This window comes from Lithobates pipiens, unplaced genomic scaffold (assembly GCF_037356315.1).
Source record: "Lithobates pipiens isolate NorthernLeopardFrog02 unplaced genomic scaffold, aLitPip1_a1.2 Scaffold_11, whole genome shotgun sequence".
Taxonomy (NCBI): domain Eukaryota; kingdom Metazoa; phylum Chordata; class Amphibia; order Anura; family Ranidae; genus Lithobates; species Lithobates pipiens.
In genome coordinates, this window is record NW_027507696.1 from 20,614,513 (window position 1) to 20,631,265 (window position 16,753).

Below are 16,753 nucleotides of genomic sequence, written 5' to 3' on the forward strand. Positions count from 1 at the left end.
AAAAAGGGAGTGGGGGGGGGGGTCTAGAGGGGAGGTGTGGTGCAAAAAACCTTAAGATTTTAGTATCATGTCAACTTTAAGAATGAAATTTAACCTAAAAGACCAAAGTAAACATGCCTATTCTTTGGGATGGCCTTACAACATATGCGCTGAAATGCTACAGAGTGTTGGAAAAAACTATGAAAAATGTCTCCCTAGTTCTTCTTGCTCACAATAAGCCTAAAGCTGCCAGCTTTGTAGGCGTTTCTTGAGAGACCAATGTTGGCAACTCTAAACAGACCCCTGATGTGTCACTTTTGAGACAGAGAAATGGACCGAGAACAAAGATTGCCCAGACCCTTTCTCTGAAGCCTGAGCTGCAATGCAATTAATGGGAAGTGCTCTGTGCTGAGTGGCTTCCTGTTCATTCACAAACTGAAGCATAGTAAACAGTTTATTATTCCTCAGTTATGAATGGAAACAGAAGCGATCAGTATTAATCACTCTCTGTGTTCATTCAGAAAAGGGAGGGGCATGACATTTACTGGCCCCTTCCTGTTCAAAACTCATATCTCATAGTGATTATACTTACCTTGCACTGGAGGAGGACCCTACTAAACAACGGTCTGTGCATCTGACTCTAGCTCTATCTTGGACATGCAACATGCAGCCTACCTGACTAAGGCAAATTTTTCTGTAACCATGTCACATTTTCTTGGATCCCTAGAAGAGGTAGACAATAAAGCGGACCTGGAGGCCGTGTTAGAGGCGACCACAGCAGAATTCTTACCCCCAGCCTCTATGCACAAAGAGTCCTGATAAAACTAAAGACATTTCCTGTTCATTAAAAAAATATGATGAATCTAAGGACTATTGGGTAACTCGGGTGAAGATATTAATTCCTCCAAAAATCATTGCTAAGCTCTATCCAGTGGAAAAATAGTTCACAAAACATGGTCTCTTCCAGTAATAGACCCAGCCAGCTCAGTTTTAAACATGGTACTGTACCTATAAGATGATGTTCCTTTATTCAAAGGTTTTGCTGATAGAAAGTTTGAAAAACTTTTAAATGCTCTTTTTACTCGCCCAGCTCTACAACCAGCTGTTGCTGCAATTATTATTTATCAAGCCACAGCCAACTAGACCAGGGCAATGAACAACCAACACAATTCCGTATTCAAGGACCACAATTACCTTCTGCCTGGCTCTTTTGTGTGGATGCCCTGGAACAACTTATAAATCTCCAGAATGGCTCTGCTTTCCAGTCACATGTACAGAAACTTGTGGCTCAAAACCTGTCAGAAGAAGCTGCCTTTAAAGCGGTAGTAAACTCTAACAAAAAAAGAAAAAAAGAAAAGTTTCCGCTTGCAAGGCAAATATAATGTGCTAGTATGCACCGTATACTAGCACATTATGAAAGACTTACCGTAAAACAAAGCCCTCCAGCAGCGCACTGTCACCACTGGATAGGCTTCCATCTTCACCCGGTGAAGATGTTTCATGGAACATCTTCGGTTCCTCCCGGGTTCAGTGGAAGTAGCACAGTCAGCAGATGTTTAAGTAAGCTTCAGCAGCCATTTACTGACTGTCAAATAAGCCTCTGCAGAGAGAAGTCTAATATTTATTCAAGTGTGATTAATGCCGGTGTATACCTCAATAACAATGAAGACAATTCCTTCTCAGGGTAATGCATTGACACTGGCCCACTTCATTGTAACTGTGTTAAGTATAAACTGAAGTTGGGTACTGGCATATATATATATATATATATATATATATATATATATATATATATATATATATATATATATATATATATATATATATATATATGACTCCTTGCAGAATACATGGTCACCTGCGGCTGCCTTCAGATTATGATCAAAGTAATATTATCTAGTAGTGAGCTTCCTTTTCCTTCTATTTTACCAATATGTGGCAGGCCTCATAATTATTGCACCTAATATAGATTATATACAAGTACTGTTTTTTGACAAAAACCAAAGTACTTGCAGAAATATTCTTTAGTTGCAAAAATGAAGGCTTTTTCTTTGTTGCCAGCAGCGCATAATACCAAGGCACAGATAACGCCTTATTGATAGACCTTACTGATTAAAAATAACCAGGAAACACAATGAAGACTTTGAACAATTTAATTCTTAGTGTACAAGAAGTTTAGAGGTACATAGTAAATATGTGTGCAAGATGGGTGAAGCGCAAACTAATAAAGAGATCTCATTAAAACATATGAAGAAGCACCTCATGCCATGCCAAGAGTGGAGCGAAGTTTTGAAGACGCCTCAGCTGGCAAGGACACTATTGCATTCTGCAACTCTTGCGTGAAGTGCTCTGCCATGTTTCTCAAAACCAGAATTAGAACTTCCTCTGTGTCTGAAGGGGTAATCAGAGATAGGAATAACTTGTAATGCCAACGTAAGAGAATACTAAAAGTAGACATGATCAAAAGACATTCACACAAAGAAGTAAAAGTCAACTTCAGGTAGGTATAGAGTCAATCAACCACTTAAGGACCAAGCCTATTTCTGACATTTGTTGTTTACAAGTTAAAGATCAGTATTTTTTGCTTGAAAATTACTTAGAACTCCCAAACTGATATTTTACATATATATATATATATATATATATATATATATAAGACCTTAGAGAATAAAATGGAGATTGTTGCAGTACTTTGTCAAACCGTATTTGGCCTTACAAATTTACATTTTTTGCGAAAACACACACATTTTTTTAACTAAAAAAATTAGAAAACCGTAAAGTTAGCCGAATTTTTTTGTATAATGTAAAAGATAATGTTACACCGAGTACATTGATATCTAGCATCTCATGTTTTAAACAGCCTGGAACGGCGACAACCTACGATACTAAACAATCTCCATAGGCAACGCTTTAATTTTATTTTTTTTAACAGGTTACCTTTTAGCATTACAGAGGAGGTCTAGTGCTAGAATTATTGCTCTCTCTCTCTCTAATGATCACAGCAATACCTCGCATGTGTGGTTTGAACACCGTTTACATGTGGGTATGACTTGCGTATGCGTTCGCTTCAACTTATTTTTTTTTTTCTTATTGATGTTATATTTTTTTATTTTTACACTGTCCCTTTAAAAAAAATTTTTTTGATTACGTGTATTCCTAGTACAAGGAATGTAAACATCCCTTGTAATAGAAATCAAGAAATCAGCAGGACAGGGCCTCTTTAATGTGAGATCTGGGGTCAAAAACACCTCAGAGCTCACATTTACACTTAAAAGCAATAAAAAAAAAAATTGGATTTTTATAACAGCTTACCTGTAAAAACCTTTTCTTTTGAGGTACATCACGGGACACAGTCTCAGTAATTACTGATGGGTTATATAGGGTATCACTAGGTGATTGGACACTGGCACACCCTAGAGAGGAAGTTCAACACCCTATATAACCCCTCCCCTTACTGGGAGCACCTCAGTTTTGTAGCAAAGCAATATAAGTGCATTAGAAGAGGGGAGGGACCTCTGTGTCCCCGTGATGTACCTCAAAAGAAAAGGATTTTTACAGGTAAGCGGTTATAAAAATCCTATTTTCTTTCTCATATATCACGGGACTCAGTCTCACTAATTACTGATGGGATGTCCCAGAGCAATGCTATTTGAGGGGAGGAGGAACAACAACAAGTAGGGTGTAATTAGACCTGAGGACCTTGTGCCACTGCCTGCAGCACACTGCGCCCAAAGACGATATCTTCATGCCCTCTCGCATCCACCTGATAAAATCTGGTGAATGTGTGGACCGAAGACCAGGTTGCAGCCTTACAGATTTGAGCCATAGAGGCCTGGTGATGCACTGCCCACGAAGCACTAATAGCCCTGTAGAGTGCGCCTCGATCTGAAAAGGCGGAACTTTCTGCTTCAAACCATAAGCTTGAACAATTACTTGTCGAATCCACTTAGCAATGGTAGATTTCGACGCTGCCTGTCCTCTATTAGGACCTTCCGGCAATACAAAGTCAGGATGGAACACTGGACCTTGGGATAACAGGTCTGGATGTGACGGTAGGGCCCACGGGGAACCTACTACCATCTTTACCATTTCTGCATACCAAGCTCTTCTGGGCCACCAGAAGTACTGACTTCTTTTCCTGCCCGATCCTGCGAAGAAGTCGTGGCAGTAGCAGAATAGGAGGGAATGCATACATCAGTGAGAGCTGATGCCATGGAGTCACCAACGCATCTGTCCCGGATGCAAGAGGATCCCTTGTTCTTGACACAAAGTTGTTGATCTTGTTGTTAAACCTGGACGCAAAGAGATCTACATCCGGATAACCCATCTTTAGCATATGGCCAAGAAGATGTTGAAGACTAACTGCCAGCGACTTTAGTCCGCCTGCCAGTTCTCTACCCCCGGAATGAAGATTGCCGATATGTACGGCACATGCTTTCCTGCCCAGATTAAGATTTGGTTTACTTCCCCCTGAGCTGCACGACTCCTGGTGCCTCCTTGGTGATTGATATAAGCCACTGCTGTGGCATTGTCGCACTGGATCCTGACAGGGCAACCCTGGAACCTGAGTGTCCAGGCCTTTAGGGCAAGATACGCTGCACGGATCTCTGGAATGTTGATGGGCAAGGACCTCTTGGTCTTGGACCATCTCCCCTGGACAGTCGACTGTTCGAGAACTGCTCCCCAACCCGAAAGACTGGCATGTGTTGTTACCACTCTACAGGTAACTGGTAAAAGGGATTTTCCTTTTTGCAGATTTTTGGGTATCAGCCACCAACTGAGGCTCCGGTGCACTGCAGGAGACAGACGCATCAGAAAATCTAACGCCTGATCCTTCTTGTCCCAGGCAGACAGGATATTGTTTTTTAGCAGTCTCTAATGAAATGGAGCAGAGGGAACTGCTTCGAATGAAGCCACCATCTTCCCCAGCAGCCTCATACAAAGGCGAACAGGACCCTTCTTTGCCCTGACTACCTGAATCAGTTCCTTTATGGCACTGATCTTTGCCTGGGGTAAAAATACCCCCTTCTGGGCTGTATCTATGACCAGACCCAAAGACTCTAGTCTTCCTGCTGGCTTTAAAGAAGACTTCTCCAAGTTGAGGACCCAACCTAGGTACTCCAGGTAGTTGACGGTGGTGACCAAGTTTTGGTCCGAGCAGGCTACCGACCGGTCTATCAAGAGCAGGTCGTCTAGGTACGCTATTACTGTTATACCTTGGGCCCTTAATCTGGCCAGAGGAGGGGCCAAGATTTTTGTAAACACCCTAGGTGTAGTAGCTATACCGAAAGGCAGAGCTACAAACTGAAAGTGGCATTTTTCTACTTCGAAAAGCAGGTACTTTTGATGAGTAGGGAAAATAGGTACATGCAGATACGCATCCTTGATGTCCATTGACGCCAGAAGTTCTCCTCCTTGTAGGATGCAGACTACCGATTGGAAGATTCCATGCGAAAGGACCGTACTTTTAGGAATTGATTTAGATCCTTGAAATCTAGAATGGGCCTGACACCTCCATTAGGCTTTGGTACCATGAAAAGGTTTGAATAAAACCCCAATCCCTGCTCTTGCGTGGGAACTACCACGATAACTTTTTGCGTCAATAGTTGCTCCAACGCTAGAAAGAGAGACTTCTTTTTCTCTGGGTCTCTGGGAACATTTGATCAGAGGAAACAAGGTGAGGGGAATTCTCGGAACTCTAGTTTGTAACCTAGAGTTATTGTGGAGAGCCCCCATCTGTCCTGAAAATCCTTCTGCCAGAGCCTTGAGAACTGTAGCAGTCTTCCCCCCACCCGAGCGAGCGGGGGGCGCCTCTTCATAAAGAGGCTTTAGCGTTTTGTAGACTTCCTCCCCCAGGACTTTTGTTCCTTGACTCTGAGATTTAGTTCTTGAGTCTGACGGAGGAGGCCGTCGCGACTGCCTGGAGGCTGATGCTCCTGGCACTGGGGAAAGAGCATGTTTGAAAGAGGGTCGTTAACTACTCTTAACCGGCAAGAGGGTGCCTTTCCCACTAGAGATCTTTTGGATAATAATTGTCCAAATCCTCTCCGAACAGCCTTGCACCACGAAAGGGGAATCCAGCCAGAAGCGTCTTACATGGTGATTCGGCTGACCAATCTTTCAACCATAAGATTCTATGCATATGCACCAACCCAAGCGTAAGGCGAGAGGTCTGGAGGATAGAATCTCTGATAGCATCAACAGCAAAACACAAAGCCGCTGGTAGGTTGGCCAACCCCCGGGCCTGCTGTTCAGGTAAAACCTTGAGGACCTGTTTAACATGGTCTCTCAAGTACTGACAAACTCCGATTGCTGCCCCTGTAGGTTGAACCTGTCAAGGAGAAAAATTGTTTTTTTTTTTAACAGGAATTCCAATGTTTTATCAGTTGGATCCCTAAGCATCTGAGTGTTGTCAACAGGACAAGTCAGAATTTTATTGATATGGCGGCGTCAATAGCTGGTATACCCCACATCTTAATAAATTTTTCTTCCATAGGACAAAGTGTTGAAAACTTTTTAGGAGGGAAAAGATGTTTATCTGGGTGATCCCACTCAGAAAAATAAGCTTTTCCAGTAAACTATGAACATGAAAGGCATGTGCAGTTTGAGGAGGCTTCAGTGAACCCAAACAAGAGGAGGGTTCTTTAACTGAGTCAGATACGGAAAACTTAAATGTGGAACGGACCAATCCAGCAAGAATTTGCACCAACACCTTCTCATCCTGAGAAGCTGAAGAGGGCCCTTCTCCACTTGATTCCTCAAAAGAGGAATCATCAGTCTCATCCCGATCCTCTGAGAGGGATTCCTCTCCTTTTTCCCCCAGAGTTCCTCTGTTTGAGGGTCCTGGGTGGCAGATGGGGACCTAGTGCGTTTTCTTCCACTGAGTGAAGATGTGATTAAGTCCACTAATCTTTCCTCTAGCCCATTTATGGTTGAGGAAAAAACCTCCTGCGTAATGCATATAAGGGCTGAAGTGCCAGACAGATGCAGCCCCTGAGCCCGATGGCTCACGCTGGCCAGCTTCCCCAGGTCCTTCAGGAGGGGAAGGTGCTGCAGAGGGGGGGTCCTCAGAGCCTGAGGGAGATCCCTTTGAGCCCCTGTTTTTCAGGGTATTTGAACCTCTTCTACCGATAGCAACAAAGGTAGAGGTACCACAAAAAAAGCACTGACTGCTGGGCAATGTAGTTCAGCAATGTAGTTCAGCAACTGCCGCTGCTACCAAGACCCAGTCTGGTGCTTAAGTAAATGCTGCCAGGGAATGCCTGTGTCCCAGACTCACATGCGCCTGCCAGCTTTGTGTCCCTCCATAGGCTGTGTGCACCTGCAAAAGAGTGCACTTTATAACCTGTGTAGCCAGCGATGTGGGCATCTAACCACGCCAACGTTGCGTTAACGCTCTGCCCCCCCCCTCCTCCGCTCGTCCCTTCCGCCCCTCCCTTGTCTTTTCAAAAAAGACCGCTTTACCGCATGAGCCTAGGCTCCGATCCTCGGAACCTGCATGGAGAGGAGGCTGGAGAGGAGGAGAGAGCAGGGCCGGTGGATGGGAAGCCGCTGTAATGGCGGTGGTGGCGGGTGGTGTGGTATACTACAGCTTCACTGTGCTTAACCTAAGCCGTGGGGGGAGAATCCCTGCAGAAGAAAACCCCCCTTCCCACATCCTACCTGGAGCATGGCTTGGAGGAGCGTACAGCATGGACACTCAGGACAGACAGATCAGGCATGAAAGATATGTGCTCTTGACAGCCCCCGTGGCGAATTTAGGCATAGCATACATTTACTTGTGTGTCCTGTGATATACGAGAAAAGTAATTTTATTTTTCTACATTAAAAAAATGGGCCCTTTAAAGCCAGAGGGCGGAAGCAATGTTTTACATTGCTCCAGTCTTCCCAGGGCATAGAGTCGAGTGGTGCCCATCTTGCCCTCACGTGACTTCCTGCCCATCAGTACATTGGATCGGATAGTTTTCACTGCTGCTGATCTCTCTGGTAAGCGGCGGAAACTACCACCTCTCCTGCTGCCCATAAGAGCAATCATGTGATGAATCCGCCACTGGGACCACTTTTATGTTAAAGAGGATCGCCCACTGTAAAAAATTACTGGGGTTGTGGCAGCTAGCTGCTGCCATAACCCTGGTATTTAACGTCAAAGTAACAATGTATATCCAAGGTGGGCGGTACGTAAGTGGTTATGCAAAATTGCAGCACTAGTATATAACTTTCAAACAATATGCATGTGACAGGACAACAGTAGTGAGACTCCTCATAAAAGTGCTTATAGATGTATATACACTCACCGGCAACTTTATTAGGTATACACGTTCAATTGCTTGGTAACAAATAACAAGCTAATCAGCCAATCAAATGGCAGCAACTCAATGCATTTAGGCAACTAGATGTGGTGAAGATGACTTGCTGAAGTTCAAACCAAGCATCAGAATGGGGAAGAAAGGGGATTTAAGCGACTTTAAAAGTGCCATGTTTGTTGGTCCCGGACAGGCTGGTCTGAGTATTTCAAAAACTGCTGATCTACTGAGATTTTCATGAACAATCATCTCTAGACTTACAGAGAATGGTCAGAAAAAGAGAACATATCCAGTAAGCAGCAGTTGTGTGGATGTAAAAAAACTCGATGTCAGAGGAGAATGGGCAGACTGGTTCAAGACGATAGAAAGGCAACAGTAACTCGAATAACCACTTGTTACAAATAAGGTATGCAAAATGCCATCTCTGAACACACAACACATCGAACCTTGAAGCAGATGGGCTACAGCAGCAGAAGACCACACTGGGTGCCACTCCTGTCAGCTAACAGGAAACTGAGGCTACAATTCGCACAGGCTCACCACAATTGGACAATAGAAAATTGGAAAAACGTTGCCTGGTCTGCGTAAACAACATGAAAGCATGGATCCATCCTGCCTTGCATCAATGGTTCAGGTTGGTGGTGGTGGTGTAATGGTGTGGGGGATATTTCCTTGGCACACTTTGGGCCCCTTAGTACCAGCTGAGCATTGTTTAAACACTGCAGCCTACCTGAGTATTGTTGCTGACCATATCCATACCTTTATGACTACAGTGTACCCATCTTCTGATGGCTACATCCAGCAGGATAATGCACCATGTCACAAATCTCAAATCATCTCACCACTGGTTTCTTGAACATGACAATGAGTTTACTGTACTCCAAAGTCCTCCACAGTCACCAGATCTCTACCCAATAGAGGACCTTTGGGATGTGGTGGAACAGAAGATTTGCATCAACTGGGTGATGCCATCATGTCAATATGGACCAAAATCTCTGAGGAATGTTTCCAGTGCCTTGTTGAATCTATGCCATGAAGAAATAAGGCAGTTCTAAAGGCAAAATGGGGTTGAACCCGGTACTAGCAAGGTGTACCTAATAAAGTGGCCAGTAGTCGCTAATAAAAATAACATATAAACAACATATACAAAATAGTGCAGCAATAGTAGTAAAACACTTCAAACTAAAAAGTCCAAATAGACAACAGTAGTGGTGAAACTCCTCCACAACGTATAATAGAATACTCTACCACAATGTTCAAAGGAAATCCAAAAGTTCAACTGTCTCACTTTGTTTCAGCCAAATTTCCACAGTATGAGTGAGACTTCTGTGATCAAGTTAACCCCAGCAACCACAACTGAATTCTAGGCTCACCAGAAGGTTGGACCTCGAAACCTTGAGGCAAATCTGAGCATTAGTATGGTACAATCCCCATACAGGATAAACAAATGCAGCCTCAACCACTTCCGATGTCACATTTGGTAATCAAGAGCCACATAAAGAGAAAAGTTTCAATGGTGTAGATTACCCAAGACTATCTTAACCACTTCCATACTGCAGGCTGTCATATGACGTCCTGGGCTTTCAGGGGTGATATCTGAATGATGCCTGCAGCTGTAGGCACCATTCAGATGTCTTTTTTTTTTAGCCGGTGATTTCCTTCACCATAAGAACAATCATAGTGGTTGTTCAGCCACTTAAATCATTCTAATAGGCAGCAGAAGAGGATATCCCCTCCCTCTGCCCTACGGTTCTTCTCCTGGCTCGTCCCGTACGATCGGCGAGCCAGAGAAGGAATCCACCACCAGCGGTAGTTAGCCATATAGATTTCTGAGGGACAGATGGTCCCCGGCAGTCTCTATGACTCTCGGCGGCCCAGGCGCAAAGTTATGACGTTATGTCCGGGGCAGGCAGAAGTAAACAATGCCAGGGACTCGGCTGGAAAGCCCGAGATCGTTAATTTTTTTTTGGATCTCAGGCTTTCCTGCCTGGAGGAGAGATATGTTGTCTTATAGACACCACATCTCTCCATAAAGAGGACCGATTACGCACCATTCCTAATACATTCTTTGTAATAGGAATAAAAGCGATCCAAAAACATTTATTTTAAAAGGGAAAGTGTACAAATAAAAAAAGTTAAATAAAATAAAAATGAAAGCGCCCCCGTCCCCGCACGCAGAAGCAAATGCATATGTAGATTGCGTCTGCATATGTAAACAACGTTCAAACCACACGTGAGGTATCGCCGCAAACATTAGAGTGAGAGCAATAATTCTAGCCCAAGACTTCTAAACATGTAAAAAATGTTAAAATTTTGCCTATGGAGATTTTTTAGGTACCAATGTTTGGTGCCATTCCACTAGTGTGCGCAATTTTAAAGCTTGACATGTTAGGCATATATTTACTCAGCGTATCATCATTTGTCACATTACTCCAAAAAAAATTGAATTTTTTATTCAGGAAAGCGTTTTTTTCCCCCAAAAAAAGGCGTTTGAAAAATTGCTGCGCAAATACTGTATGACATAAAAAGTTGCAATCAGCGCCATTTTATTCCCTGGGGTCTCTGCTAAAATTAAAATATGATAGATATATATATATATATATATATATATATATATATGTTTGGGGGTTCTTAGTAATTTTCTAGCAAAAAAATTATGTTGTTTACATGTAGGAGAGAAGTGCTGGAATTTGCGTGGTATGGAAGTGGTTCATGATAAAAATTGCATTTAAAACCATATATACAATGCAATTTGCATGGTATGGAAGTGGTTCATGATAAAAAATGCAAAAAATGTGCAATGTAAGTTGCTGTTACCTGTATGACCGGCGGCATGTATTATAAAATTAAAAAGCTTGTTTCATCTGAAAAGGACATCCTTAGGGACTAGAGCCTGAGGACATCCCATTTGGTTGAAATGCGTAGGTTGGGCTTTTTATCAGAATGCCAAAAAGCTCCACCCTACATCTTATTAAAGTGACACAGTTGCACACTGGGATATAATTTGAACATTTTAGTGAAGGATTCTATTATATGTTGTGGAGGAATTTAATTTCTACCATTGTTTATTATCAAACTCCAGCTGATTTGTCTCAGCCAATAAGGAGAGAGAGACCTGGGACAGCCGAGGCTTCCGTGCACAATACTGGATCGAGATGGGACTCAGGTGAGTATTAGGAGGGCTGTGGGGGGCTCCGGCACACAGAAGGTTTTTTACCTTCATGCACAGAATGCATGATAGTAAAATGGCTATGAGTACTCTGTAGATCGTTTTAAATATTGCAGATGCACTGGTGCCCAGTAACAGCAATTACATGTATTACATACATAAAAGACACCACTTATGACTATAGTAACACATTTTGTCTTCTGGAGGCAGTAAATGGAGAACTGATGTGAATCCAGTAATAAAACTTATTATGAGCTGTAAAAAAAATGAACACGAGATGGAAGGAAAGTATACTATACACAAAGTTGAGTTATTAACCTTGTATACCTGGTTGGATCTCCTTTGTCCCCAAGACATGACTACATATTCTTGCAATGTCATCGATGTGTTTGACAACCTACAAGAAAGAACCACATACTGGAGTGAACATGCCATCAGACAAATATACATTCATGTGAACCTGTCATCAGTAAAGAGGATAAAATAACAAAACATATTGGAACCAAAAAGAATTTATAGATACATTCTGAATTGCAGGAACTTTGACATGAGCAACATGCAAATATATGCTCTAGCTTATCAAGCTCCAGCTCACACACAGGAGAACATGTGCGGGGGCATGTCACACCCTAAATACAGGTTTGACATGTAACATGCGCCAAAAGGTGAACTTATCCTTTCATTTTAACAGCTAGTAGATGGTTTGGGATCAGTGCATTATTTAATGAAAGTTGGAGGTCCCTGAATGAAGACTTTGATTAACTTGTGAATAAGTGTTTTTAACTAAAAAATAAAAATATAAAAAAAAAAAAAAAGATTTCATCAGGCCTATGCACATTAGTCTTCTTTTTATATAATTTACACAGACTTCATATGCATTCTCACTAATAAAAAAGTAGCAGAACCCTGACATAGTCTGAAGTGAAGGAACTACATCTGGATGAAGTATTTAATTGATAATGAATAGATGTCTGGGTCTAACAGGTGAGATACTGGTGCTCAGATGTTGCTGGCGACGTGGCGGTGGTGAAAGTCACATGGAAGCTTTGTGTTTGCCTACTGACAAGGCCAGATTTATACTTTTGCCCCACTTCCTAAGACAACTGTCTTATGTCACTCTAATTCCCCCTTAGCAATACATGTATATTTGTAGATGTGTGTGTATGTATATTACTCTTGCCCCTAATCCTGTACAATCACAACAGTTTTTTTTATGCTCGTTCACAATGTCGGTAAGGACTGACACTCCTCTGTAAAGCAATCCATGCTCAGATCTCTTCAGAGGAATTTGACATGCAGAGAAGAGGCAATATGTTGCCTCTGCAACTCCTGTTTTAACCCCTTAAATGCAGTATCACAGTGCTGCAACTGGGTGCAATGCACATGGTTACAGGTTGGCCCCATCCACCTGGGGGTACACTTTCTGCTGTGGCATGTATGCAGTCTCTGACTTTCCCTTGTGCCATGCCCACAGTCTCTGACCAGCACAAAACCTAAATTACACCTCTGGCTTGGACCAATATATATATATATATATACATATACATACATATACATACATACACACACACACACACACACACACACACGCACGCACACAAACCATACCTGTGGGATCCCCTGGAAGCTGGAAATCACCAACGCTGTGAAGACACAGCTGTTTCAGTGATCTCCACTTGCTTCTGGGTTCCTTGCTGACATTACTGCTCAGTCTGTCCAACTTGTCCAGTCAGAGAATGCTTTGCATTCATTCACAGAATGCAAAGTATTTTCTGTATGACACCCTTGCTGAGCGGCTGACCCCCCCACAGGACCTAGAAGAAAGTGGAGATTGCTGGAGTAGTGGTGTCTACGTCAGTGAATCGCAGCTTTTCAGGTATGATATATACATAGTTTCATTACTATGTAACTAGGTAAAATAAACCATACCTGGAAGCCATCTTTAAATCCTTATCCTCCTCATTTCAATTATATATATATATATACACTGGTATATATATATAGTATATAGCTATGGTTTGCATCCATACCAAGTACAACTGCAAGCTCCGTTATGCTCCCTTTTTAGCATATGATATTGAAAGTGAAGACAAGAAGGTCTTTAGTTGTAGAGCACCTTGTACAGCTGTAAGTTGGCAGAATACCTTTGTTTAACTGGCCCTACAAGCTCCATTGTTTATAGTTACTGCAGGGAGGATTTGCCTATTTACAAGGATTAGTTCAAATGCTTAACCGGTATGACTTGAATTTCAGGGCACTTCATATTTTCTACTACCACTGTAGTAATAAAGAGTAATTACAGGGAGTAGACATAACAGAAACACTACAATAAAAGCATGTACCACTTTTGGCAGCTAATGTACACTCACAAAACACAATATCATGATTTCCTACATCTGGACAGGTTTTTAGTCAGGGGACATCAAAGAACTAATGAGGTCGATTTACGAAAGGCAAATGTACAGTGAACTGCAAGTGCAGTTGCCCTTAGATCTGCGGGGAAGCTCTGATGATTTCTATCATCCAATAATGTACAAGCAAAAACACTGTTTTTTATTTTCCTTGTATGTGACTGAGTATTCTTTGCAAAGTGAACCTTTACCTCAATTACTAACCTCTGTGCAAGCGCACTTGCAGTAAACAGCATATTTTCCTTTAGTAAATCAACCCCAATGTCTTCAATCCACCAAGTCTATTGTCAGTTTTTAAGGCCTAACTCCAGTCACAGAGGTAAATTTGCTGAGACTGGAGCAAACAGAATCTGAAGCAGCTGTGCATGGCAACCAATCAGCTTCTAGCTTTAATTTCCAAAGCTTTACTCAACAAGCTGATGTTATAAGCAGATTGGTTGCTTAGCACAGTTGCTCCAGTTTTTTTAAATTCCCCTCACAATTTTTCTTTAGTTTTGGATGCAGTGGGAAATAATTACAGTCAAGGAGGGTTTTTTCTCAGCAGGAACTAGGGGGAACTCAGTTCCACCGCCTCTGGCTCAGGTCTTCTGCTCCCTGCTCACCACTATCACTTGGTAACATTGAAGTCCAGCTTCTGCGTTTACAAGTGGTAGCTTATCTCACAGTAGCTCCCACAGGTCAAATCCCACTGAGTGCTGGACAGGGACAAGGGAGATACAGAACAGGTGCCCAGGGTTCAGTGCAGTGATGGGCAGGAGAGGATGCGTGGTAGGCTGCACCCTAGGTGGTCTCCATTTTTTCCCTGGTGACCAATTGTTGATACTCCTACTGCATAATCTCCCTTGCAATGACTGTAGTATAGCATGCTGGGAGGTACTACAGCCGGATAGGTGTTTCAGCTTAATAATGCAAAAGGTAAGACATATGACAGATAGTGAAGCTTTTAAGGAAGGAAGAGAAGATGAGTGCAGTGGAGGGAGGGAGTTGGGAAGAGCTACTATTTGATGGCATTTGGCAGATGAGTGTTATGGGCATGGTTGAGTTCCTGCATCTATTTTCTGAGAAAAAAAGCCCTGAAGTCAAGTATTATTGCTTTGGGGGGGGGGATCACTGCAGGTCTATTTGATGGCTATCTAAGAAAGGAGGAACCATAGGACCCAGGGCGACAGCAATAAACACAATAGGATTGATTTATTACAGAAATACAAAGCTGTTCACTTTGCAGCATGAATTTTCACTTCGCTTATTGAATGAGGTCAAGCTTTGTTCACTTTTTTATATAGATATTTATATAGCATCAACATTTTACTGTATTATATATTCACATCAGCGTCTGCTCTCAAGGAGATTACAATCGAAGGTCACCATTTCATATATACACACACACACACACACACACACACACACAATAGGGCCAATTTACAAAGGAGTCAAAAACCATGTCAGAATACTTGGAGGAAACGCATGCACAGCTCTGAACCTTGACCCCACTGAACAGTATGCTGCAGGGCTATCCTGGAATGTGACCTTCAGACACAAAGATCTGCATTGCGGCACTTTTAAAAGCTGTGTGTAGTAGCAAACATTAGCAGGAGTGCTTTCCTGGTCCATTGTTGAGGCACACAGTCCCAGCACATGACCCCATCTGGAAGACTCACTTTGCAAGTAGGACATGCAGGCTGACTAGGAGAGGGTATAGGATTGTGTATATAAAATTGTATGTTCTCCCCCACCCCCCTTTTTATTGGTTTCACTAGATCATGGGTGCTAAACCTGTGGCCCTCCAGCTGCTGCAGAACTACAAGTCCCATCAGGCATTGCATGGCTGACATTTAAAAGTATGACTCCCAAAGGCAGCGGCATTATGGGACTTGTAGTTCTGCAACAGCTGGAGGGCCAGGGGTTGAGCACCCATAAACTAGATGAACGTGTATCTTTTTTCAACCAGACTATGTAACTACTCTATCATTAGAGCCACTATTGAATTCCTCGCTTTACAGCAGTTTTACTGCGGAAGGAGTTAATGCTGATGAACTGAGAACTGTGGCACTCTCCTCAGTTTGTCCCGGTGTTCTGTCAGATTAGGCGACTCGTCAGAATTGGTAATGGAAGGGACGTCGTCATCTTGCTATGCCCTGCACTCCTCCACAGTAATGATACACTGAGAAGGGGGTAAATGGACATCTTGTTACACCCACCGGAGTTTTGCATTTTACAGTTATTTTTAACGGTAAACGGAGCATATATGGTGAAATACAGATTTTGAAATCCATCAGACTGTTTACATGTTGAATTATAAAATCAGCGCTGTTCTGTCACATTAGCAAACCTGTGAAATCAGCAAGTTTGCTGCTTCTTTTAAATTTCGACATCTAAACAGTCCATCGGATTTCTAAATACTGTATTTCATCTTATAACCTCAGTTTTCTGGTAAAAATAACTGTAAAATGCAAAACTCTGGTGGGTGTAACAAGATGTCCGCTTGCCCCCTTCCTGGTGTAATATTACTGTGGAGGAGTGCGGGGTGTAGCAAGATGGCAGCGACGGACCATCACTTCCGTTACCAATTAAGACGGCTTGCCAAATCTGACGGAGCACCTGTCTACAGTGGCTTTGTTATCTTTGGCTGGCTGACCCTGTATCTGCTACCCAAGCAGCAGGGCTCATTAACATCAGAGGCCTAGCCTCAAGGCTTTCCACTTTGTGTTGCGTCATCTGCTTCTAGACACATGGGAAACAGTCCTGCTGTACCAGGTGCCTTCAGCTCACACTCCGCTGACATTTCTGGGGCTGCCTGCAATGTACCTCTTCAGGTGTTTGACACGGATGGCCTGGGATTTGGCCCTCTGCTAGCCTTTGAGTCTTACCTAGCTGTGTCTAATGTGGAGGCC

The 16,753-nt window shown here is 42.7% G+C and overlaps 1 protein-coding gene across 2 annotated transcripts in view; it reads right to left on the reverse strand.

Moving 5' to 3' along the window:
* Positions 1 to 2,114: 2,114 nt before the first annotated feature.
* Positions 2,115 to 16,753, reverse strand: part of IPO4 (importin 4) — a 195,537-nt gene continuing 180,898 nt past the window's right edge. Inside the window, exons 29-30 of one of the 2 annotated variants that reach the window (XM_077469604.1) lie at positions 11,770 to 11,848; positions 2,115 to 2,370 (exon numbers count right to left, since the gene is read on the reverse strand). In XM_077469604.1, coding sequence (XP_077325730.1) covers positions 2,240 to 2,370; positions 11,770 to 11,848 — 210 coding nt within the window. In that variant the 3' untranslated portion in view covers positions 2,115 to 2,239. The remainder of the gene's footprint in view (positions 2,371 to 11,769; positions 11,849 to 16,753) is intronic. The other variant, XM_077469615.1, reaches the window with a different exon arrangement.